At 36.2% G+C, this 27,167-nt stretch overlaps 1 protein-coding gene across 4 annotated transcripts in view; it reads right to left on the bottom strand.

The window, feature by feature from the left end:
* Positions 1–27,167, bottom strand: part of BRCC3 (BRCA1/BRCA2-containing complex subunit 3) — a 63,702-nt gene that overhangs the window by 26,809 nt on the left and 9,726 nt on the right. For 3 of the 4 annotated variants that reach the window (XM_043571341.1, XM_043571343.1, XM_043571344.1), the window contains 3 exons: positions 27,067–27,154; positions 24,030–24,118; positions 22,465–22,520 (listed from right to left, as the gene is read on the bottom strand). In XM_043571341.1, coding sequence (XP_043427276.1) covers positions 22,465–22,520; positions 24,030–24,118; positions 27,067–27,154 — 233 coding nt within the window. The remainder of the gene's footprint in view (positions 1–22,464; positions 22,521–24,029; positions 24,119–27,066; positions 27,155–27,167) is intronic. The other variant, XM_043571342.1, reaches the window with a different exon arrangement.

The raw sequence follows: 27,167 nt of genomic DNA, 5'->3' as shown, positions 1-27,167 counted from the left end.
CAACAAACAAAAGCCATTGTAACTACCACACATCAAAACCTCTGGAATGAGGCCACAGTGAGGAGGAATACGTATAGCCTTAGAAGTATTTATGAGAAAACAAGGGAGATAGAAAATGAGCCTACTTTTCACCTCATGAATTGAGGATAAAAATAATAAGAACAACACAGCAACAATAAAATGTACATGAAATAGAAGGAAGAAATTAATGAAGAGAAAAGTGGAAGTTTTTTGAAAAGCTAAGAAACTGAATTGATCTAGAGAACATAAAGCTGGACCTTTGAAAAAAAACAACAAAATAGATAAGCCTCTGGCAACACAAGCAAGAAAAAAGAGAAAACACAAGTAAACAGCATCAGCGATGGAAAAGGGGACATACTTAAAGAAACAAATCACACAATCAACCACTCAAGAGAGAGTTACTGAATGGCTATGATGTGGCAGGCCCTGCTCTAAGCACTAGTGAACAACATGGACTAGATCCCCACAATTATGGAGATAACAGTGTAATGGAGGGAAGAGACTGTAAATAAATGAATGACTAATTTGTGTTAGGGATAAATGCTACAAAGAAAGTTAAACATATTTTTAAAAACAGTCAAACTCCTAGAAGCAGAGAATACAATAGTGGTTGCCAGGGGACGGGGGTAGGGATAAGGGGGGGGGTTGTTATTCAAGGGGCATAAAGCTTCAGTTATGCTACATGAATAAGTTCTAAAGATTTGCCTGTAGTTAACAATAAGGTACAGTGCGCTTCAAACTCTGTTAAGAGGGTAGATCTCATGTTCTCTTCTTACCAGAAAAACAAAATTAAAACGAATCAAAAAAAAAAACCCCACAAAGGACACAAGGAAACTTTGGAGGTACTGGATGTGTCCATTACCTTGATTACAGTGATGGTATGACATCTATTTACATATGTCCAAACTCATCAAATTGTATTCATTAAATATGTACAGTTGTGTATATATCAATTATGCCTTGAAAAAGCAGTTTTAAAAATGAACAATGAACAAACAAGCAAGGAAAAAAAATAGCACTGTGCAGCTAAAATAAGGTCTTAAAGATTAAGGTGGTTAAAAACCCCCAGAACACTCAATGGGCGCCATAATTTTCATTGTTCATTGGTGTCTCCGTTATTTTATGTGTGATGACATTCTAGCCCTAAACTTGATTTATATGTATGTTCTAGATCATTTGTAACCCAATAAAGTCAGAAGCAAAAATTTTAAAGGAGAGTAAGATAAGACAAGGATAAGGCTCAGGAATTCAAACAAAGGAAGAGAAGGATCATCTGCTTCTAGCCCAAACTTTACTTCTAGGGGTGCCTGGGGGGCTTAGTTGGCTAAGCGCCTGACTCTTGATTTCTGCTCAGGTCATGATCTCCCAGTTTGTGAGACTAAGCCCCTCATCTGCTGACAGCATGGAGCCTGCTCAGGATTCTCTCTCTCCCTCTGCTTCTCCCCTACTCTCGCTCACTTTCTCTCTCTCAAAATAAGTAAATAAACATTAAAAAGCCTGTTTCTATGAGTGCAGAAGCAGTGCTTCTATTGATGATTTTGATGACCTCATCAGTGCCTTCTTAATTTAGATAGATTTGGGCCTTGACATTCTCAGGAGACACAAGGGTAAGCTTTGGCCCTGCACTTGCCCAGCTGCATGGTCTTGGATAAGTCACTTTACTTCCACAGACTCAAATTTAAGAAAGACACTCAGTGATCTTTCAAAGCACTTTAGGCTCTAGTGACTGAGAATTCAATTCTTCTCTTTTTTTCCCATTATAGTAGCACTTCTCCTTTACAGGAGAAGCACCATTTACTGAGAACACAATGGCAAACACATTCTGAAACTGCTGTAACTAACATGGAGGATAATTTCCAGCTAAAAAGTTTTCCCTCCGACAATTTTTTTAGACCACTAATTTTCACCATCCTACAAAAATAAGTTTGTTCTTAATACTTAAAATGTTTCAAATTAAGTCATTCAGAAGTTCAGAGGAAAGCAGTGCTTTGTACTTCAATGAACAGTTTTATTGAGGTATCATTGTGAAAAAAATATATTAAATAAATTAAATAAATAATTTTAAAAAGAGGTTCAATTGTGGGTGAGATGAGAACACAAGAGTTACTCTCTTACCAAATTTCACGTACATAATATTGTTAACTATAGTCACATTGCTGTACATTAGCTCTCCAGAATTTATCTTGCATAACTGAAACTTTGTACCCTTTTACCAACATCTCCCCATTTCCCCCACCTCTTAGCCCTGGCCACCACCATTCTACTCTATACTCTCTGCTGCTAGGACTGGACTATTTTAGTTCCATATATGTGAGATGATTCAGTATCTATCTTCCTGTGTCTGGCTTATTTCCCTTAGCATAATGTCCTCCAGGTTCATTCATGTTGAAAATGTTAAGATTTTCCTTCTACATTAATGCTCAATCATAGTCATTGTATATGTGTGTGTGTGTGTGTGTGTGTGTGTGTGTGTGTATACATCCTTGATAATATATATATACCCTTGATAATTAGTGACATTGAGCACCTTTTCAAATTCCTGTTGGCCATTTGTAGGTCTTCTTTTGAGAAATGTCAAGTCCTTTGCATGTTTAATTGGGTCGAGTTGTTGTTATCAAGTTCCTTATATGTTTTAGTTATTAACCCCTAATCTCCCATTTCAGGCTTCCATTTCACTCTGTCGACCGTTTCCTTTACTGGGCAGAAACTTCCAGTTTGATGAAATCCCAGTTGTCTATTTTTGCTTTTGTTGCCATATCCAAAAAAATCATTACCAAGTTCTAACTCAAAAATCTTTTTTCCTAAATTTTATCCTAGTAGTTAATGTTTCTAGGTCTTGCGTTTAAGTCTTTAATCCATTTTGAGCTAATTTTTCTATATGGTATGAAGGTTCCAATTTCATTTTTCTACATGTGGATATCCAGTTTTTCAAAGATCATTTTTCATTTTATTGTGTATTCTTGGCACGCTTCTTGAAGATCAGCCAACCATAGATGTGTGGATTTATTTCTGGGCCTTCAATTCTGTTCCATTGGTCTAGAAGTCAATTTTTATATCAGTATCATACTTTTTGATTACAGTAACTTTGTAATGTATTTACAGATCACTAAGTGTGATGCCTCCACCTTCATTCTTGTTCAGGATTGCTTTAGCTATTTGGGGTCTTTTGTGATTCCATATGATTTTAGGCTGTTTTTTTTCTATTTCTGTAAAAAATCCCATTAGGATTTTAATAGAGAATGCACTGACTCTTTAGATCACTTTCAGTAGTATGGACATTTAACAATATTAATTCCTCCAATCCATGAACATGGCATGTCTTTCCATTTACCTGTGTCTTTAATTTCCTTCATTAATGTTTTTATAATTTTCAGTGTACTGAAATTGACTTTGGTTAAGCTTATCCCCAAGTATTTTATTCTTTTTGTTGGTATCATGAATGGGATTGTATTCTTTTTTTGGGGGGGGGGGATTGTATTCTTAATTCCATTTTTGGATAGTTTGTGGTTTGTGTTTAGAAATTCAACTGATTTTTATATATTGGTTTTGTATTCTGCAACTTTATGGAGTTTATTATTCCTAATCAGTTTTTGTTGTTGTTGTTGAGTCTTTAGCATTTTCGACATATGTGATCATGTCATCTGTAATCCAAGATAAATTTTACTCCTGACTTGGATGCCTTTTCTTTCTCTTATATGATTGCTCCAACACATCCAGTACTATGTTGAATACAAGTGGCAAGAGTGGACATCTTTGCCTTTGCACTGAATCTTAGAGGTAAAGCTTTCAATTTTCCCCCCATTGATTATCATATCAGCTGTGGGCTTTTCATGTGTGGCCTTTATCGTATTAAGTTCCTTCTCTACCTATTTTGGTGATTTTTAATGCTTTTTCACCATCAATTGAGGTGGTCATGTGGTTTTAATCTTTCATTCTGTTAATATGTTATACCAAATTGATTTATTTGCATATGTTGAAACATCCTTATATCCTAGGGATAAATCACACTTGTACACTTGTTAATGGTGTATAACCCTTTTAATGTGCTGTTGAATTCAGTTTGATGGTATTTTATTAAAGAATTTTGCATCCCAGGGCACCTAGATAGCTCAGTCCATTAAGTGTCTGACTTGTGGTTTCGGCTCAGGTCATGATCTTACAGTTCGTGAGCTTGAACCTTGCATCAGGGTCTGCACTGGCAGTGTGGAGCCTGCCTGGGATTCTGTCTCCCTCTGTCTCTGTCCCTCCCCCATTTGCTATCTCTTTCTCAAAATAGATAAAAATAAGCTTAAAAAATATTTTTGTATCCCTGTTCATTAGGGATATTCACCTGTAGTATTCTTTTCTTGCAGTAGCTTCCCTCATGGATATATCACAAAGATGAATGGGTGTTGTTTTTAAGGTTATTTTTTCATTATCATGTTTCTGTATGGTGGGAGGTTGGCTTTATCTCTAGATATGCAATACCTATAGGCTTCAGGCATGTTGCATTTAGGGGAGGGAGGATCTGGTGTAACTGGGACATTTATAAGCCATTAATTAACGGCTTATAAGATCCTTAAGATAACTGGGGACATCCCACTTTTATTCCTTTTGAGAAAGATAGGAGTACAGATTTCAAAGAGGATGTGTTTTGTCTCTTTTAAAAAGGAATTCTTTTTTTAATATTTAGTTTTGGAGGTGGGGGGTGGCGGGGGGACAGACAGAATCCGAAGCAGGCGCCAGGCTCTGAGCTGTCAGCACAGAGCCCAACATGGGGCTCAAACTCACGAACCGCAAGATCATGACCTGAGCCGACATTGGACGCTCAACCGACTGAGCCACCCTGGTGCCACTCAAAAAGGATGTTTATTAATGCAAAGTATACAACTGATTACATATATGTGTGTGTGTGTGTGTGTGTGTGTATTTGAACTAAGCCCCCAAAGTGAAACCCATCATTATAAGCAATTAAACATTAAAGTAACTCCCTCACAGTATTGTGTAACTTTAAGCTGTTCTCAACTGAAAAAAGGGATGAACAGAATGTTCATTTATTCTTTCAATTATGTAGTCATTCATTCATTGAATGTTTATTCTGCTCCTGGGTTATATTTTCTCCATTTCTGTCTAGGTTGTCCTTTTCCTTTCATGAATTCCTACATCCCTGATATTTCCTATCACAATGTTTATTCCTTACAGTTTCTGGTTGAATTCTGCAGCAGTCTTTACTACTCAGTGCGTGTGAGAATCTATGTAGCAGCAGGGACTGCAGCTTTTACTTCTTGATTTGCCTCCAACACATCCTGTATAAAAGCAACTGCTCTAAATATCCTCTTTCTTAGTACACAAAAGGCCTCATTTACAAAAAAAAGTTATATGTACTACCTAGAAGATTCCTTAAAAAGAAGGGGATCTTTTTTTAAAACTTCCTTCCATTTGATGTTTAGAGTATCATGGTAAGCCTGAAAGCTTATCATCCTTCTTGGGCTATTTGGAGACCCTGTAAAATGGAGCAACAAGACAGAAGATGCCTGTTGCCCCTAGTAACAACCATTTAGTGTCTATCTGTTTACTTCTGTGATGGAGAATTTAACTTTACTTAAGGTACTATTTTTGCAGTTTGTGCTTAGTTGCCAACCAAATGTAATTTTGACTGATACAACCTAATAAATTTTTATATACCCATTATGAACCTAAATAAAAACATTCTGATTGTTTGACTTTAATTTTGTGGCTATGAACATAGGGCTTAACCCAAGGAATCTATCCACATATAACTGAAGGACTGTATCCATGTATAAATGCTATAAAATGTGTGGAAAGGTTTTCAACTTTATTAGTGGTCAACAAAATGCAAACTAAAGCCACTACTAAAGCAACACTACTATGCACTCACCAGAATGGCAAAAATAAATAAGACACACAGTACCAACTATTGGCAGGGATGTGGAAAAAGCAACTCTCCAACATTGTTGTTGGGAGTGAGACTTTGGGAAACTGTTGGTGTTATTTGTTAAAGCTGAACATATACGTATATGTTCCACTCCTTAGTATGCACCCGACAGAAATGCCAATACATAGCAGTACAAATGGTAAGAGCCTTTTAAAAACTGCAACTCTCTCCCAATAACAGAATGAATACACTGTGATATACAATGGAATACTTACACAGCATTGCTTCATGTAACAACATGGATGAACCTCATAAGCAGCACTGGTTGAAAGAAACTAGACAGGGATGCCTGGGTGGCCCAGTCGATTGAGCGTCCAACTCTTGATTTCAGCTCAGGTCATGATCCTAGGGTCATGGGATTGAGCCCGACATTGGGTTCCATATCGAACGTGGAGCCTGCTTAAGATTCTCTCTCTCCCTCTGTCTCTGTCCCCTGCTTGCACACACTCTCTCTCTAAAATAATAATTAAAAAGCTAGGCACAAAAGAGTACACATTGTATTATTCCATTTACAAACGATTCAAAAACAGGAGAAAATAACCTACTGTGTTAGAAGTCAAGATGGTAGAAACTCAGGATTCCAACAAAAGCGTGTGGCCACAGAGCCATGTTCTTATTTATTATGCTATATTGTCTTTCCAGAAAAGGGAAAAAAATCAACTCATTTTATAAATTAATAAAATAATCCTGAAACCAAAACCAGACAAGAGAAATCCAAGACGAGAATACTTTAGGCTACTCTCATTTATGGACATAGATGTAACAGTTTAAGCCAAATATTAACAAACAGGATTTACTTTGTATCAAAAGAACAACACATCATGGTAAAGCGGGGCTTATAGTAGGAATGTGAAAACAGTTTGCTGTTTAAAAAGCTTTCAATGTAATTTTGCCTTTTTTGCATAATTGCTCTTTTGAGAAAAAAAAAGCTTTCCATGTGAATCATTACCTTTACTAACTAAAGGGGAAAACAGCCTCATTGTCAATTGAGGACATGACAAGCAGGCATTTGATTAAACTAGAGACATTCATGATTAAAAATTCTCAGCAAACTAGAAATTTCCTTAAGTTAATGAAGGAATAGAGGATGTCTACCACAAAATCATAACATCCACAGTTGACAGAACATCAGAAGTATTCGTGCTAGAGTTCGAAAAAACAGGGATGTTTGCCACTCGAGTCTGCCATTCAACTTTCATACGTATGTCCATACCAATGAGAAAAGCAACAAAAATTATGGATTTAACGAGAACTACTATAGTATAGAGTTGCTGGTTTTGCTGCCATGTATTGTCTCCTCCTTGTTCTGGAAATTGTACTGTGAAAACAGGATTCCCAAATCCTTTCTCCTTCAAGGTGAGGAAATGGCCTTAGATTAGGTTTTTAGTTCAGTTCCCCTTGAAACCTGAGAAAGCTTGACCATCAGGTGTGTGACTAAGTGGGCCTGGCTTCTGATAAAATGCCCGGGGTGGTTTCCTACACCTGGATTAGGAGGGTACAAGTCAGAGCCATGGCTGAAGCTCAAGTGTACACGCTTCTTGTTCCTGGGCCCTGTCCCTGGCACGGGGACAGAATGGAGGGGTCCCTAATTGTGGACACGGGACTTCTAAGCCACAGTGGCTCCCACTCTCCCATCCCCACTCCATAAACTCTCATAGCTTCACATTATTTTCCCAAAGTCACACACCTAGTTAAAAGTGGCTTCAGGACTCAAACAAGGCTGGCTGGCTTAAGGCCACATGCCCTCAGCCACTGCCTGTTCCCCAGGTTACTTTGTGGTCACAAATCGGTGTCATGTGAGGACAACTAGAGATCTTACTACAAGAGGTTAACTAAGTTAAGTTCCAGATGAAACCAAAATGATAAAACAAAAAACTTAACCCTATATTTATGGTCTTGGGGAACCATAATAATGTCTCTCTTTTAAAGAAGAGAGACAAAAGGCATAAATAAAATAACAAAGTAGGTCTGGAGGTAAATATTTGCAACACACCTGACAGAGGATGAAATTTCCAAAACATATAAAGAAATCATGCAAATCAGCATGAAAAAAATGCAACAACTCTATAGAAAATGAAGCCAGGGATATGAATGGGCAACTCAGATGGGCACTCTATTTACTGTTAGGCTGTCAGATTGGCAAAAAATTAATGTGTGACATTTAGAATGGCCCTGTATGCCAGATTTGAGCAAGTCTCAGTCTCTGAACTCATTTCCTCATCAGTAAAAGGGGGCACATGGTTGTTGGGAAAATTAGATGAGAGGAGGCACATCAAGAACCTGACTTTTGTCAATGTCTTCCCAGTATCTATGGTTTTTCTCCCCTAATCTGTTGATATAATGAAGTACATTACATTTAGATTTCCTGAAGCTGAAGGAACCGTGTATTTCCAGATTAAACTGAACTTGCTCATTCTGTATTATTCCCTATGAACACTGTTATATTTGATTTGTTAATATTTTATTCTGAATTTTTACACCTATAAGTGATGGTGGTCAGTAGTTTCCTTTTTCTTCTTTTTGTTTTTAAATGTTTGTTTATTTTTGAGAGACAGCAAGAGAGAGAATGAGTGGGGGAGAGGCAGAGAGAGAGGGAGACACAGAATCTGAAGCAGGCTCCAGGCTCCGAGCTGTCAGCACAGAGCCCGATGTGGGGCTTGAACCCACGAACTGTGAGATCATGACCTGAGCTGAAGTCGGACGTTTATCTGACTGAGCCAGGCACCCAGTAGTTTCCTTTTTCTATGCTACCTCTAATCAGGTTTTGGTGTTAAAACTATTCTAGTTATTTAAAAAATTAGGGGGCGTTTAACCTTTCTGCATGGTCTGGAAAGATGTGTAAATTGAATTAGAACCATCAATCCTTCAAAGGTTACTCAGAATTCAGCTGTAAATCCACATAAACCTGATGCCTTTTAAAATCATAGATCCTTAATCACCATTTTTGGTCTCAGGTCTGATAATCGCAGGAAATATGTTTCCTATTTTGAAATGAACTTTGGTATATTTTCCTAAGAAATCACCCATTTCCTTTGGATTTTCAAATTATTTGTCACAAATGTACTAACGACTTACAACTTTTTTATTTCCTTTTGTCGTATAGTCAAAAGTGTAGGGAGTACAAAGAATTTTAACACATAGATTCCAGGAGCCACTTTAATGAGCATACATTTTCCATCAACCACCCTAAAAAACTCCCTCATGGTATCCCTTTATACTCGTATCCTGCCCGTATAGTATACCTATGCCTACTCGTATACCTATGCCTATGTGATTTGCAAATATTTTCACTCATTCTGTACTCTTTTTATTCTCTTGAAAGTTTCTTTCACTCAGCAAGGTTTTTAACTTTGATGAAGTCTCATTTATCAAATTTTTCCTTTATGGAAAATACTTTTGGGTCCATGTATAAGTTGTTGGCAAACCGAACATGAGATTTTCTCTTTTCCTATAAAACTTTCATACTTATATGTTTTCTATTTGGACCCATGATCCCTTTTTATATCAAGTTGGATAGGTTTAGGTTGACATTATTTTGTAGACAGTAGTCTAATTGTCTAATGCCACTTGTGGAAAATGCTATCCTTTCTCCACTGAATAGCTTTTTTGGTTTTGTATAACATCAATTGGCCATCCTTCTGTGGGCCTATTTCTGAACTGCATTCTGTTCCACTGATCTAGGTATTTATGCCTTAACCAGTACCAGTTATTGTAGCTTCATAGCAAGTCTTAAAATTGGGGAGTGCAATTATTCCAACTTTATTCTTCCATTTCAAAATTGTTTAAGTTATGTAAGTTCCTTTGCTTTTCCATATAAATTTTAGAGTCAATTTGTCTTTAAAGAAAAAAACATCTTGCTGAAATTTTGATTACTATTGTTCTTAATCTATAGGTTAATTTGAGAAATGAAATCTTTATTATGTTGAGTCTTCCAATCCATAAAGATGGTATGTATTTACATTTAATTAGGTTTTCTTTCATTTCCATTGTCAATGTTTTATGGTTTTCAGCATAAGCATTTGATACATGTTTTGATAAATTTATACATAACTATTTCATTTTTGGAAATATTATAAATGGTACCATTAAAATTTTATTTCTAATTTTACATTACTAGCATATACAAACATGATTGATTTTATCCATTCACACTGTATTCTGTGACATCATTCACTTATTAGTTCTAGGAATTTCTTTGATTCCTTGGGGTTTTCTATGTAAACAACCATGACCTATGCAAATAGGGATTAATTTATTTATTCCTTTCCAGTCTATGCCTTGTATTTGTTGCATTATTGCACTGGTTAAGATTTCCAGTACAGAGAGTGGACTTTTCTCAGCACCATATTATTTCTACTCTACTTCTGTGACTACAATGACATAGCTCTGTTCTTTGTTTTAATTGAGGTAAAATTCAGAAAACATAAAATTCATCACTTTAACCATTTTTAAATGTGTGACTCAGTGACTTTTTGTACATTCACAATGTTGTTGCAACCATACCACTAATTCCATATTTTCATCACCCCAAAAAGAAAGCCCATACCTATCAAGCAGTCACTTCCTGTTATGGTCTAAATTGTGCCCCCGCCCTCCTCCTCATATGTTGAAGCCCTAATGACCAGGACCACAGAATGTGGCTATATTAGGAGAGAGACCTTTAAATGGTGATTAAAGTAACCATGGCCATTAAGTCATGCCCTAATCCTGTCTGACCAGTGCCCTGATAAGAAGGGGAAATTTGGGCACACAAAATGACACCAAGAGTGTGTACACATAGAGGAAAGGTCAGGTGAGGACACAGTGAGAAGGCAGCCAGCCATCTGCAAGCCAAGGAGAAAATCAAACCTGCCAACATCTCTTGGACTTCTAGACTCCAGAACTGTAAGAAAATACATTTCTGTTGTTTAATGCACCCAGCCTGTGATTTTTTTACGGCAGGGATAATGAACAAATATATTCTCTATTTGTCTCTCTTCTCTAATCTACTTTTCGTCTCTACAGATTTGCCTATTCTGCATATTTCGTACTATGTGGCTTTTTGTGTCAGGCTTCTTTCACTTAGCATGTATTCAGGGTTCATCCATATTACAGCACTTATCAGTACTTCATTCCTTTTTATAACCGAAATTTCCCATTGTGTGGATACACTACACTTTCTCTATCCATTTATCAGTTGATGGATGTGTGGGCTGTTTCTAATTTTTATTATGAAAACTGCTGCTATTCAGTATTCAAGTACAAGTTTTTTTGTTTGAACACTTGTTTTCAATTCTTCAGTAAAAACCTAAGAGTAGATTGCTAGGTCATATGTTAATTCTATGTGTAAATTGTTGAGGAATCACCAAACTTTTCCACAACAATGCATCAGGGTTCCACTTTCTCCACAGTCCTGGTGACATGTTATTTTCCATTTAAAAAGTTATAGCTGACCTACTGGGTAGGAAATAGTATGTAATCATTATGGTTTTTATTTGTATTTCCCTAAAGACTGATGACATTGGGCAGCTTTTTATGTGTTTACTGGCTGTTCATATATCTTCCTTGGAAAAATGTCTACTCAAGTCCTTTGCCCATTTTAAAAAATTGACATGAAATTCATAGAACATAAAATTAACCATTTTAAAGTGAACAATTCAGGACTTAGTACATTCACAATTTTGTGTGACCACAACCCCTAACTAGCTCCAAAACATGTCATCGCCCCAAAATAAAACACCATATTCATTAAATACCTGCTCCCCAGTCTTCCCTCCCTTCGGCACATGCCAACCACCAATTTTCTGTCTCTATGGATTTAGCTATTCTGAATACTTCATATAAATAAATAATAGGTAACCTTTTGTGTTTCACTTCTTTCACTTAGCATAATGTTTTCAAGATTCTTCCATGCTGTAACATGTTTCAGCACTTCATTCCTTTTCTATGGATGAGTAATATTCCATTGAATCTATCCATTCCTTTCAATGGATATACAGTTGACCCTTAAACAACATGGGTTTGAACTGTGTTGATATACTTATATAAGGATTTTTTTCTTATAAAAACACTACAGTATTATAAATGTATTTTCTCTTATGATTTTATTAACAATTTCTTTTCCATAGCTTACTTTACTGTAAGAATACAGTATATAATATATATATATACATGTGTTAATTGACTTTATGTTATCAGTAAGATTTCTTGTCAATAGTAGGCTATTAGGAGTTAAGTTTTGGGGAATCAAAAGTTATACATGAATTTTTTACTGCACGGGGAGTTGGCACCCTTAATCCACATGCTGTTCAAGGGAAAACTGTACCATATTTAGCTTATTCATTCATCAGTTGATGAACATTTGGGTTGTTTCCATCTCATAGCTATTGTGAATACTGCTGCTACGAATATTCATGTCGATGCATATATTTGAGTGTATGCTTTTAATTCCTTTAGGTATGTACCTAGGAATACAATTACTTGGTCATAAGATAATTCTATTTTTAACTTTTTGAAAAACAACCAAACTGTTTTCCACAGTGGCCATATTTTATATTCTGACCAGAAACATCTGAAGGTTCCAATTTCTCCACACCTTTGCCAACTTATTTTCCATTTAAAAAATTATGCTCAACTTAGCCAAATGTGAGATGCTATCCCATTTTAGTCTTGATTTGCATTTTCCAAATGACTAATGATGTTGAGAATTTTATCATGTACTTGCTAGCCATTTGTACACCCTCTTCAGAAAGGTCTTTTCAAATCTTTTGCCCATTTTTAAGTTCAGTTGTTTGTCATTTTGATGTTGAGTTGTAAGACTTCCTTACATACTCTGAATGCTAGAGCCATAATAGATATGACTTGCAAATATTTTCTCCTATTCTGTAGCTTGTCTTTTCACTTTCTTGATAATGTCTTTTGAGGCACAAGAGTTTTTAATTTTTTTAAATCCACTTGATGTTTTCTTTTGTTACTCATGCCTTTGGTGTCATATCTAAGATTCCATCTAAAATCTAATGTATTGATTTACCCCTATGTTTTATTTAAGTGTTTTATGGTTTCAGCTCTTCTATTTAGGTCATTGATCTATTTTAAGTTATTTTTTGTTTATACTAGATATGGATATCCAGTTGCCTCAGCACCACTTGAACAGACTATTCTTTCCTCATCAAATGACATTGGCACCCTTATTGAAAATCAATTGGCCATAGGTATACAGGCTTACTTCTGGACTCCACTCTATTCCACTGATTTATAGGTCTATACTTATGTCAGATCTACAGTGTTTTGGTTACTGAAGCTTTGTAGCAAGTTTTGAAATCTGAAGTGTGATTCCTCCAACTCTGTTCTTTTTCACTATTATATAAATTTTAGGATCATCTCTTCCAATTTATGTAAAAAGGCCCATTAGAATTTTAATAGGTATTGTATTGAATATGTTGGTCTCTTTGGGAAGTATTGTCACCTTAATGATATTGAATCTTCCAGTCTATGAACATTGGGATGCTTTTTGATTTATTCAGGTGTTCCTTAATTTCTTTCAGCAGTGTATTCTATTTTTAACTTTACAAGTCTCCCTCTTCCTCGGTTAAATTTTGTCCTGAGTATTTTATTATTTTGGATGCTACTGTAAACGGAATTTTTTCCTTAATTTCCTATTTGGATTGTTGCTTGCTGGTGTACAGAAATACAACTGATTTTTGTATATTGATTTTGAACACTACAGCTTTCCTGAATTTTTTTATTATCTCTAATAGCTTTGGGGGACTTGTATGGGATTGATTATATATATTGATTATATATATATACGTGTATATATATACACACACATATATATATACGTATATATATATATCAAGTCATCTTCAAATACAGATAGTTTTACTTATTTCAACTTGGATGCCTTTTATTTCTTTTGTTTAATTGTCTTGGCTAGCACTACCAGTACAGTGGTGAATAGCAGTGGTGAAAATGGGCAACTTTTCTTGTTCCTGATCTTAGAAAGTTTTCGCTCTTTCACTACTGAGTAAAATGTTAGCTGTAGGCTTTTTGTTTTCTGAGAGAGAGAGAGAGAGAGAGAGAGAGAGAGAGAGAGAGAGAGAGAGAGAGAGAATCTTAAGCAGGTTCCATGCACAGTACGGAGCCCAAGGCAGGGTTGAGCTCACCACCATGAGATCATGACCTGAGCTGAAATCAAGAATCAGACATTCAACCGAATGAGCCACCCAATCACCCCTAGCTGTGAGTCTTCTTAAATGTCCATAAATATTGAGGAGTATCCTCTAAATTCCTAGTTTTTTGAGTGTTTTTATTATGAAACTGTGTTGGAATCTGTCAAATACCTTTTCTGCACCAACTGAGATAATCATGTGGGGTTTTTTCCTTCATATATATTAATTGACTTTATGTTAAAATTTGCTTGTAGGATACCTGGGTGGCTCAGTCAGTTAAGCAACTAACATTGGCTCAGGTCATGACCTCACGGTTCGTGGGTTCGAGCCCCACATTGGGCTCTCTACTGACAGTGCAGAGCCCACTTCAGATCCTCTGTCTCCCTCCCTCTGCCCCTCCCCTGCTTGTGCACATCCTTTCTCTTCTCTCTCAAAAATAAACATTAAAAAAAAACTTGCTTGTATGTCTGGGATAAATCCCACTTGGTCATGGTATATAATCCTTCTAATCTGCTGTTAGATTCAGTTTGCTAATACTTCCCTGAAAATTTTTGTATCTGTATTCAGAAGGAATATTGCTTTGTAATTTTTTTCTTTCTTTTTTATTGTGCTATCTTTGTCTGGCTTTGGTATCAGGGTAATGCTGGACTCAAAGAATGAGTGAGAGTACTCTCTCCTATTTTTTGGAAGACTTTGAGAAGGATTAGTGTTCATTCTTTTTCAGTGTGTGGCAGAATTAACCAGTGTAGTCATCTGGTCTTGGGAGTTTTCTTTGTCAGGAGGTTTTTGACTACTGATTCAATCTATTTTTTATAAGTCTGCTCTAGTTTTCTTTCTTTTTGAGCCAGTTTTGGCAATTTGTGTATTTCTAGGAATGTGTCCATTTTATTTAGGCTATCTAATTTGTTGGCATGCAATTGTTCAGTTTTACCTTATAATCCTTTTTATTTCTGGAAGGTCAGTAGTGGTAGCCTGCTTTTATTTCAGATTTTAGTTATTTGTGTTTTCTCTCATTTTTATTTTTCAATCAAGCTAAAGATACGTCAATTTTGTTGATCTTTTCAAAGAACTTTTGGTTTATTTTATTTTATCTACTGTTTTTCTATTCCTTATCTTGTCTTCAACTTTAACATTTATGATTTCCTTCCTTCTAATTGCTTTGTATTTAGGTTACACTTTTTCCTTAAAGTGTAAAGTGAGGTTAATGACTTGAGGTATTTATTATTGTTTTAATTTTAATTTTATTTTATTTTTTAAGTAATCTCTACACCTAAAATGGAGCTCAAACTCACAACCCCAAGATCAAGACTCACATGCTCTACTGACTGAGCCAGCCAGGAATTCCTGGCTGATTTCTTTTTTATTATACAGCTATAAATTTCCTTCTCAGTACTGCTTTTTGTGCATCTCATACATTTTGGTATGCTGTGATTTTCTTTTCAAAGTATTTTCTAATTTCTTTGTAATGTTTTCTTTATCCCATTGGTTGCTTAAGAATATTTAATTTCCTAATATATGTGAAATTTCCACATTTCCTTATGTAGCTGATTTCAGATTTCATTCTATTTTTGTAGAAGATGTTTTGTATGATTTCAATCTTTTACAATGTATTGAGACTTGCTTTGTGGACTAACATTCAGTTTAACTGTGGAGAGCATCCCATGTGTACTTGAAAAGAATGTGTTTTCAGCTACTATTTGGTGGAGTATTCCACATAGGTCTGTCAGGTGTAGTTGGTTGATAGTGTTGTTCAAGTGTTCTGTTTCATTATTTTTTTTTCTGGTTGTTCTATTGCTGAGCCATCTACTTCTCCCTTTAGTTCTGTCAATGTTTACATGATATATTTTGGGACCCTTTTGTCAGGTGTATATACATTTATAATTGTTTTATCTTCTTGTTGGACTGACACTTTTATTGTTATGTAATGTCCTCCTTTGTCTCATAACAATTTTTATCTTAAAGTCTACTTTGTCTGATATTAGCAAAGGTACTCCAGCTCTCTTTGATTACTACTATTTGCATGTATCGTTTCCCATTCTTTTACTTTGGATCTAAAGTGAGTCATCTGTAGATAGTTATTTTTCTTTTATCCATTCTGACAACTGTTGTCTTTCAATTGGAGAGTTTATTTATATTTATACTTAACATAATTATTAAGAGTTCTGCCATTTTGCTATTTGTTTTCTATATGTCATGTATTTTTTTGCTCCTCAATACCTCCATTACTGCCTTCTTTTGTATTAGAAAGACATTTCCTCAATGGTTGCCCTGGAAATTACAATTAACCTATTTTCTGACAACCTAATTGAAATCAATACCAACTTAGTTTCAATCATATACACATTGCTCTTATCTAGCTCCATTCCCATCCTTTTATGTTATTATTAAAAATTATTAAAAATTCTTTATACATATTGTCTATCAACTGATTAGTAAATGTTGCTTTATGTAATTGCCTTTTAAATCCTATAGGGATAAAAACAGAAGTTTCAAAGTGAAAATTAATACATTAATACTGATGTTTATATCAAACTATGTAGTTATCTTTCTGCTATTCTTTTTTTTTTTTTTTAATTTTTTTTTCAACGTTTATTTATTTTTGGGACAGAGAGAGACAGGGTATGAACGGGGGAGGGGCAGAGAGAGAGGGAGACACAGAATCGGAAACAGGCTCCAGGCTCTGAGCCATCAGCCCAGAGCCCGACGCGGGGCTCGAACTCCCGGACCGCGAGATCGTGACCTGGCTGAAGTCGGACGCTTAACCGACTGCGCCACCCAGGCGCCCCTTTCTGCTATTCTTTATTTCTTTGTGTGGATTCAAGTTACTGTCAAGTGTCCTTTCATTTTACTTTATTTTACTGTTTAATTTAAATCCAAGTTAGTTAACCTTTAAGTGTTCTTTTATTTTAGCCTGAAGGCCTCACTTGAGCAATTCCTATAAGGCAGACCTACTAGTAAAAATACTCTGTCTTTGTTTACCTGAGAATGTCAATTTCTTTCACTTTAAGAGGATAATTTTGCCAGATACAGAATTCTTACTTGGTAGTGTTGTTGTTCTTTTTTTTTCTATCAGCATATTAGACTATGTCATCCCACTACCTTCTGGCCTCCCTGGTTTCTGATGATAAATTGCCTCTCAATCTTATTAAGAATCCCTTGTATGGGGCACCTGGGTGGCTCAGTCAGTTATGTATCCAACTTCAGCTCAGGTCATGATCTCAGGGTTTATGGGTTTGAGCCCCATGTCGGGCTCTGTGCTGACGGCTCGGAACCTGGAGCCTGCTTCGGATTCTGTGTCTCCCTCTCTCTCTTTGCCCCTCCCTTGCTCATGCTCTGTCTCTCTCTCTGTCTCAAAAAATAAACATTAACATTTTTTTAAAAAAAAAGAATCCCTTGTATGTAAGAGTCACTTCTCTTGCTTTCCAGATTCTCTCTTTGCCTTTGGCTTCCAACACTTTGTTTATAATATGTCTCAATGTCAATCTCCTTGAGTTTTTCCTGTTTGGAATCCTTTGAGACTCTTAAGTGTGTAGATTCATGCTTTTTATTAAATTTGGGAAGTTTTTGACCATTATTCCTTCATATATATTTTCTGCTCCTCTCTCTCATCTTGTTCTGAGACTCCTATTTGAGTATATTGATAATGTTTTAAGGTGTCCCGTGGGTCTCTTAGGCTCTGTTCAATTTTCTTCATTCTTTTTACTTTCTGCTCCTCAGACAGTAATCTCAATTGATTCTTTCTTTTTGTCTTCTCAAATCTGCTATTGAACCTATTGAATTTTTCATTTCAGTTATTGTACTTCTCATTCCAGAATTCCTATTTGGTTCCTCTTTATAATTTATCTCATCATCAATATTCTGTTTGATATCCTCTGACATTCTCATGGTTTCCTTTAGTTCTTTGTACATGGTTTCCTTTTAGCTTTTTGACGATATTTTAAACAGTTGATTAAAAATCTTTTTGTCTAGTAAATCTAATGTCTGGGTTTCCTTCAGGAATGTTTTTATTAATTCCTTTTTTCCTGTTTATGGCCCAAAATTTGTTTCTTTGAATGCCTTTTTTGTTTTTAAAACTGGACGTTTTGAATATTATAATGTGGTAACTGTGGAAATCAGATTCTACACCCTCCCCAGGGTTTATTGTTGCTGCTTATTTTATCTTATTTTGTGTGTTTAATAACTTTCTTGAAGTAATTTTACACGATCTTTGTTATGTGTAGCCACTGAGACTTCTGTCCTGTTAGCTTAGTGGACATCGAGTGACTCAACAGAGATTTCCTTAAATGTGAGACTGTGATGTTTATCCTAAGCATTTGCCTGGTTCCTATAAAGCTTTGATTAGTTTCTACAGTTCCAATAAAGTTGATTCTGACAGCTTTGGCCAGATTATTTGCTGCTTTCGTGGAGAACATTTGAAGTTTCCTACTCTGCCATTTTTGTTGATATCATTCTCTCTATTCACTTTAGTCAATTATCTTTTTCTTCTCTTATTCAGATTGGATAGTTTCTACCGATCTATCATCAATGTTTACTCTTTCCTCTATCATCTCCATTGTGCTATCAAGTGCATCCAGTGAGTCTTATATTTCAGTGACTGCTTGCTTCTTTAGGTCTTGCATTTGTTTGCTGAGACTTTCTACTTAAACATTTGTTGCAGAAGTTGTGATTTTCAAAAACATTTTTATACTAGTTGCTTTCAAGTGTTTACCAGATCAATCCTACATCACTGTCATCTCAGTGTTGACATCTGTTGATTATCATTTTCCATGCAAGTTGAGGCTTTTGTGGTTCTTCACATGCCAAATAATTCTGAATTGCATCCTGCGTATTTTGAATATTTTTTAAATGATACACTGGGTCTTGTTTATAGTCTACAGAGAATGTTGTCTTTGTTTTAGCAGGGCACCTGCCTAGTTAAGTTCGGGTTGAAATTTCCACAGTGGGCTGTGGTTCCAATGTCAGTTCAATTTTCAGAGCCTTTCTAGTGCTCTTCAGGTCTTTCCTGCATGTTTGCCACCCAGTGGTTAGCATGGGACCAATGTGGTGGTCTACCAGTTAATCCAGTTTTCATTTATGCTAATTAAGATCAGGTCCATGCACACATGGCTCACGAGTGGACCCAGAAATTTATAAACAACTTTATGAAGTTGGCTTTAACATACTCCTACCTTTGTGTAATTTCCTGGAAGCTACCCTTTTGGTCTTCCTGCCAGAAATTTGGGACTCTAGTTACTCCCCTTTTGTGCTCTTCCACAATTGGGACTCAGTATACACAAAATACCTAGTAAGTAGGCTTCCATTCTTAAGCCAAAATCATCATCATCATCATTAGCAGCAATAGCAGCAGCAGCAGCAGCAGCAGCAGCAGCAAGAATTCTCCTAATAGAAGAAACTGTCTGGGATTGTGGTAATTGTTAAAATTGATATCCCAGAGCAAGATACCTAAAAGTGATCCACCAGAAAAATGGCTGGCTCTGAACCCACTCACCCTAAAATGAAGCTTCCTGTTGACAAGCTAAGGCCACAAATAATGAGCTATCACTCATGTTATGTTGCCTTGTTATTAAAAGAGGATGAAAAGCAAGATATAAAAATATAAATCATAAAATGTTTATAGAATATATCAAATATAATAAAAAATAAACAGAAACTGAAAAAACAAAAAAAAAACAGAAGAAAATTTAACATTTCAATATATCAATAAAGCAAGAATAGGATACTGTGAAATAGGAATAACCACTAAAGAAAAATCGCTCAGAAGTTAAAAATATTAAATTGCTAAAATGCAAGGGTTGGAAGATAAAATCGCAAATATACCTGAGAAATCAGAACAACAAAAAAAGAGACAGAAAATAGGAGTTAAAAGAGTTCTTTTGACAATCTAGGAGCTTTAATATCTGACTAATAGGGGAAGGAATTATCAAAGAATAGAGAGAGGAAGTCACAGGAGAGGAAGCTGTTAAGGTATCTCCTTATGTTGGAGCTTCAAGTCCATGAGAGAGGAGGAATACATTGCATAAATGAAGGTGAACATTAATCATGAATAGAAGGACTCATGCCCTGATTCCCAAAACCAGTATGAGACCAGGAAGTCTCCTTTCCCTATAGCATAAGTGCATTTACTTCTCTTTCCCAATACTTCAAATGCCATCTAGAGTCAAAATGGAGAGAAAGAGAAGTAACTGAAAGAATGAGAAATTATCCCCCCAAGACTGATTTACACTTGAAGAAATTTTAAATTATGGGAAGAAATTTTAAATTATGGGATGGCACTGAATTGTAAATAATATTTTCTCCTCCCAGGAACTGGGTATACATGGTTATATCTGGGGATACAAAAGAAAACAATAGCAGAGAACTTCCCCTACTGGCAGGACAAGTACTGTCTGACTGACAGTGTCCAACAGTTTGAATCACAGAATATCCACACTCTGGATATATCACAGAAAATTCCACAACATCAAGAATACAGAAGCTCCTAAAAGCTGTCAGAGAAAAAAAAAGTCCCCTGTAAAACAACAAGCATTACACTGGTAAAAGACTCAAATGCATACCTTTCTTAGAAAGAGTGAACCAAGAAAGATGACATGAAATCCAGACAACAATGGATCTCACCAAGGAGAATAATGAACAAAAGTCCCAGGATAAGCCTTGGCTAAGGTAGGAAGATGGAGGGCTTCAGGGAATAATCCTAGCAAAAGCAGGGATTCCAAAGATTTTTATATTAGTCCTAACAAATTGGAACTCAGTGAGGTGTTAAAGGCAGAAAAATTAGGAGGGAAGCCGTTCAAAAATCCATGAAAAAGCAAAAAACTATACAAGAAAGGAAATGGAATCATACTGCTTTGCATTGCTTGGTTGTACATGGAAGAATATTTACATAATCATAATAATATAGACACTTTATTTTATACTCTTAGAGTCAACAGTAGAGAAAGCACAGAAAATGCAATTATGGTTACAACACAGAACATAGATGTTTGCAACTGTGAAAATACAAAGGTTTATGGTAAAACTACAAGTAACAATAGGGAGCCAAAAGATATTGTCTATTGTTGACAGAATAAATAAAGGGACAAAGTTCATGATTAGAAAAGTAACCAACAGAACAAAAAGTAGTAATATGACTACATTGGGGAAAATGGAAATGGGGCTAAATCCTCACTTGTGACTGCAAGATAACTTAATAAGAACAGATAATAGCTAATAGTAATAAATCAAGAAAGAGTATGAAAAGCATATTATTTAGATATATCAAAGCAAACATCAAGACTAAAAACAAAATTAGGAGACAGTGGCTCCTTCTGAGGAGGGAGACTATTATGTTCTTCCGTACCATTTGATATTTTTATGCATATGCATCTATTACTTTGATAAAAAAATTGTAATTAAATTTTCTTGACTAAGTAACACTTCTGTATGCTAACTGAAGGGTCCAATGAAGTCTCCTTCATTCCCACTTCCTCTTTGCTGAGGTGACTGACATGTTTCCTTCCAGATATCTGATATATTTACAAGCAAGTGCGCTGGTGTATATATACTCCTCTCCCATACCCTTACACAAATAGTGGCAGGCTCTCCATGCTATTCTTGTACCTTATCTTTTTTATTTAACAATGTATATTGCAGATATTTCTGTATTACTCCTGACCTTCCTCATATTTGTTAATGGCTTATTATTCCATTATTTAGATGCATCATAATTTATTTCCTTGGTTCCGTACTTACATCTACTTTTTCCAATTCTTTGCTCTTTCAAACAATGCTATAACGACACATTGACAAATATAAGAAAAAAATGTAAGACTGTCTACTTCTGTCTCCCAATTAGATGATGAACTTGGCTTCCATCTCTGCATCCTCAGTCTGTACCATGGTCCTTGGCATATAGTACATATTGTATTAAGATTTGCTAATTCAGGCTGAATTGAATTGAAATGAGGAACTAACCTATGCAAGCATTTAAATAAAATACTGTAATTCTGAAAGCAAGTTTATGGCACAGCAAAGACAAGAAATCTATAATAGTTTGCATACTCAGTCTTTGTTTTACAATTTACAAGAGGAAGGAAAAGTAGTAACTCATTTTCGAATAACTTCAGGAAAGGAAAAGTGGGACAGGGCTCTCATGATGTAATTGCAATGAACAGACTTTTTATATGATCCTAGCATTCTAGATCCCTAAAATCCAAGATGCTAAAGAGATTCTAACACCTCACAGAGATGTTAAGGGGTATAAGTAGATTTATAGAATTATTAGTGTCTTATTAGTGAGAGAAATAAAATTAAACTAAACAATCAATTCCCTGGAATGAAAATGAACCCACCAATACATACATACATGTTTGTCATACTTACTCTGAGCTCTTTTGGGCCTGTATGGATTGAAAGCAAGTGTAGAGTACCCGGCCAGTCTAAAAACAAAAGAAAAAGGAAGAGAAAGAAACAGAAAGATCACACAGAAAAGGATTAATATTGAAACAGGTATAGCAATTTAGTAGATTCAAACCTAAAACTCCTATCCTTACATGAGCGGTATCTACAGACCCTCAGAAGAGGAGCGTTAAACGGCTTTCCAAAGATGGAATATGCCATCGATCAATTTCTATACAGGATCATGTACTCAGTCAACATGAACATGAACATGCATTCATGTGACAGCAGAGAATTACTTATAAACATGAGAACCAAGAAACGGAAAACTAGAGCACTCAAACTGCTTTGTTGGAAGCTGACAAACTTATTCAACTATTTATAATGACAACAAATAAATTTATGATGACAAAGCCAAAGTCATTTCATATGAAGTATAAAGTTCAAGTTACTTTAATGTTTCTGGAAAAGAGTGATTTTATGAAGAATATTCATTATTAATACAGATTCTGACAATGTAATTATATACTAAAGGACACAACACATTTGATAGTCTTGGCAAAATTCATTCCTACAATATTAAATAGTAATTTTCTTTTTGTTTGAACTGACACATGGTCAAGCCTACAAATCTAAAATTCAAAAAGAAACACTCTAGACAGACTAGCAAGACTAGCCACTGACTGAGCTTCTCTGAGCTTGGCTCATCCATACACATAATAATAGTCCTCACAGACCTATTGTCAAGGTTAGAGCATGTTTATGTAAAACACCTAATAAGCAGGCACCATACAATAGGTGATAAATGGCAACATTTGTTACTATTACTAGCCATGGAAATGTCTGCAGAATCTGGCTCTTTCTCATTACCTCCACTCCTACCCCATGGGCAAACCTCCATCACCTCTTGCCTAGACTACTACAGCATCTTCCTACCTGGTCTCATGGACATCATGGATTCCACTCCCTCCCTCCCCCTGCACCGCCCGCACCCACCGTCCAGTCGACTATCAACACAGTAGCCAGAGAGATTCCATTACAACATAAAGTCACCCCCTAGTGGCTTCCCAAATCAGAGTGAAATCAAAGGCCTCTTAAGATCTGGCCCCGTTATCTTTCAGACTTCATTGCAGAATGACCAAATGAGTCACTATCCAAACCAGGACACTTCCAAGAAGGAAAGGTGTGAACTAAATAGGAGACTGGGATCGTGGGGTAAAACTGGGACTGACAGAGGCAAACTGGAACATATGGTCACGGTCTTCCTCACTCTGCTGCAGCCACACTGACTTCCTTGATGTCCCCTGAACATGCCGCACTCACCTCAGGGTCTTTGCACTGGCTATTTCCTCTGCCTGGAACGCTCTTCCCCCAAGAAATCCACAAGACTTGCTCCCTCACTTTCTTCAGGTCCTGACTCAATGACCCTTCTCATTGAAACCTTCCCTGGCCACCCTATTGAAATTGCAAAAAGATTTTTCTCTATTCTGTGTGTGTGTGTGTTTTTACACACACACTTGCACACACACACACACACACACACACAATACCTTTGTGTTTTTATCTTCTATGAAGCAGGAAAAAATAAGTCCTACAAAGCCTTGATCCATCATCTGGTACATAGCTTGTGTGCGAACATCTGCGAATAAACATAAAAATCTGCTGTCAATAAGCTGTATCTCACAAATATGAAGATTTAAAGATAATGGTAGCACACAGTCCTCTCAAGATTCAGAACACTTTACTAGGTGAGTGAAGAGTACTCTAGGAAGTTTGCAATTAAATAAGAGAAATTAGATTAATGACTCTTCAATTAGCCCCCTAAAAGTTGATAATCTCTTCCAGGGGACTCAGAGAGAAAGAAAATCCCCGGAAAAAGGCGAAGTCTCCTGCAATAATCCTTTTGATGGACATCTTCTAGGGAAGTGAATGTATTAGACTTGACAATAAAGAATGGAAGTGTAGAACTATTCTGGAGGAAATTCTTACAGGTATAATTCTTATGAAGGATACAAAACATTAGGTATTGGGGCATCTGGGTGGCTCAGTCGGTTAACTGTCCAACTTTGGCTCAGTTCATAATCTCATGGTTTGTGAGATTGAGCCCCACGTCAGGCTGTGCGCTGATAGCTCAGAGCCTGCTTAGGACTCTCTCTCTGCCCCTTTCCTGCTCTCTCTCTCAAAATAAATAAACATTTTTAAAATTTTGCTGGTACAAATGTTCTATATTTCTTCTTTATTGTTGTTACTCTTTGTTTCCCCTTTAGTACTTTAACTGTTTTTTCCCCACAAAATCATAAGGCCCAAACCAGCAGAAACTGTCACTATATTGTTCCATTCAGGTATCCTATAAATTTGTTGAATAATCATTAATGTAATAACCATTCTAACCTACTGGAACTTTAATTATACTACCTTATCATAAAACACATTAAAATTCTTCATACACACACACACATTGTCACCTCCCTCTCTCTACCTCTTAACGAAAAAATATTTTCATTTCACTCCTTCTCACTTGTCATTCTTGAATGTAGCTTGGAATATTTTTCCCACTAAACATACTTACTATACATACTTTAAATCATCACTCATTTTTTTCCAGGACTTGCTAACACAGGACACCTGCTTGACTTAATTCTTGAACAACCATTTGGAGATGACCTATACATCTTTGTATCTACACAATTCCTTAGGCTCTGGAATTACACAACAATCTAGTCATTGTGAACACCAGTTTAGTTGGGAGATGATTTTTTTCTTTAATTTTACCTATAGTTTTGTGACCTCAATGTTCTTGTTAATCCTTCCAATGGTGTCTGCCATTCAACTTTAAATATTTACTCATGCTCTCTCCATGTTGAGTTCTATGGATAAATGCTTTGGTATCTTTGTTATTGTGCTGAGCATGGGACAGAATGACTTATACATGATTTCATATACTACTCTGATAACATGTTCACCTTTTCTGTAGTGACGAAAGTGTGGCACAGGGAAGATCTCTTAACTAGTCTCTCAACTAGTGACTGAAATGAGAGTCTAACAGACCTGCCCCCTAACAGAATCCAAAGCTGCTGTTCCCAACTCTCCTGGTGTGATAACTCTCTGACCTTCCCATCTGCAGTTTAGAAAGAAAATTAACACTCTTAAAAGCAACGTTGAGCATAGACTTTATTCCATTTTGTTATTTATTCCTTTTTCTTACCCAGTTAGATATTATTTTCAAGATAAGATCTCAATGCTCTAGTCTCCAAATTTACTTTGTGTTAAATTCTTTTCATTTGGTTCCTTAGTCATTTTCACTATTTAGCTGATTCTTTTGTTCAATTACATTCTGCAATACCCTTGTTTTCCTAACTGCCTTTTGTAAAGATGTCACTTGCCCTACTGCTCTTACTGCTACATTGCAAATGCCTCCCTAGGTTCTTGTTTAACAGCTTGGATCTGTTGCCCCTGAGGGGAAAACTCAATCAGTCTCTGAATGGGTGTTCCAGTTCAGAGACTGATAGTTTTTTTCCTAAGCTCTTAGAGTTTCTTTTTTTACCAGAAAATTTTCCATTCTAACTTATTACCATAGTGACAATATTGTTCAGGAATATATACTCTCTAACCTTTCCTTCATTAATGGTTGGTACTTCTTCCTTTCTGGCTGATGGTACTACCATGGGAGAAATTAGAAGCAAATCTGATTTTAGTGTTAATGGGTGACAGGAAAATAGCAATTATTTTTGAGAAGTTAGATAAAATCAAACACTGAATTTATTCAGTGATATTACGGTTTTACAGGACTACATTTATAGCTATGAAAACAACCTTTGGGGCACCTGGGTTGCTTAGTCGGTTCACTGTCCAGCTCTTGATTTTGGCTCAGGTCATGATCTCATGGTTTGTGGGCTCGAGCCCCATGTCAGGCTCTGATCTGACAGCGTGGAGCCTGCTTGGGATTCATATCTCTCTCTCTCTCTCTCTCTCTCTCTCTCTCTCTCTCTCCCTCTGCCTCTCCTTCCTCCCACCTCAAAATAAATAAATAAAACCTTAAAAAAAAGAGTCAGGTAGACACCAAAAATCACCATGACTCAGGAAAAGCAGTAAAAAAAAGAGATAAGAATTTTGTTACATTACACTGATTAGAGGGATGAGGAGGTAGGTTGAGAGCCCCAACAGCTAGGATGGAATATGTGTTAAACCTCAATTTTGTAGCTTTCACACCTGACACCTTTGAGTATTCCAAATGGGAGGGTACTGGACAGTGGTATTCAGCAATCAGCAATTTTCAGTTACAATTTAAACTTTTTGAAGTATCAGCCAATTGTCAGGTTTTAGTTAGTTGTGGTTTCATGAATACAGTCAAAATGGAGTACTGAAATTTTAGCTCTACTAAAAACAATATGACAGGGTGCCTGGGTGGCTCAGTCAGTTGAGCATCTGACTCTTGATTTGGGCTCACGTTATGATCCGAGGGTCATGGACAAGGGCAGCTGTTTAAGGATAAAGTATGGTTTAAAATAACTGTAGTTCATGTAATGGAGAAGGAAAGATGATACTGATTGCTAAAGATAATAAACATTGCAAGCCCATAATACTTACCAACATGTGAAGGCCAAACAGTTATATGAGGATGGGAATGATACCAGCCCACAACTCTCATGGGGCGACCTGTTAGTTCAGCCAACCTGTGTGTCTGTCAA

This window comes from Prionailurus bengalensis, chromosome X (assembly GCF_016509475.1).
Source record: "Prionailurus bengalensis isolate Pbe53 chromosome X, Fcat_Pben_1.1_paternal_pri, whole genome shotgun sequence".
In the NCBI taxonomy this organism is placed as follows: Eukaryota; Metazoa; Chordata; class Mammalia; order Carnivora; family Felidae; genus Prionailurus; species Prionailurus bengalensis.
This window is presented reverse-complemented; position numbering and strand designations above follow the sequence as displayed.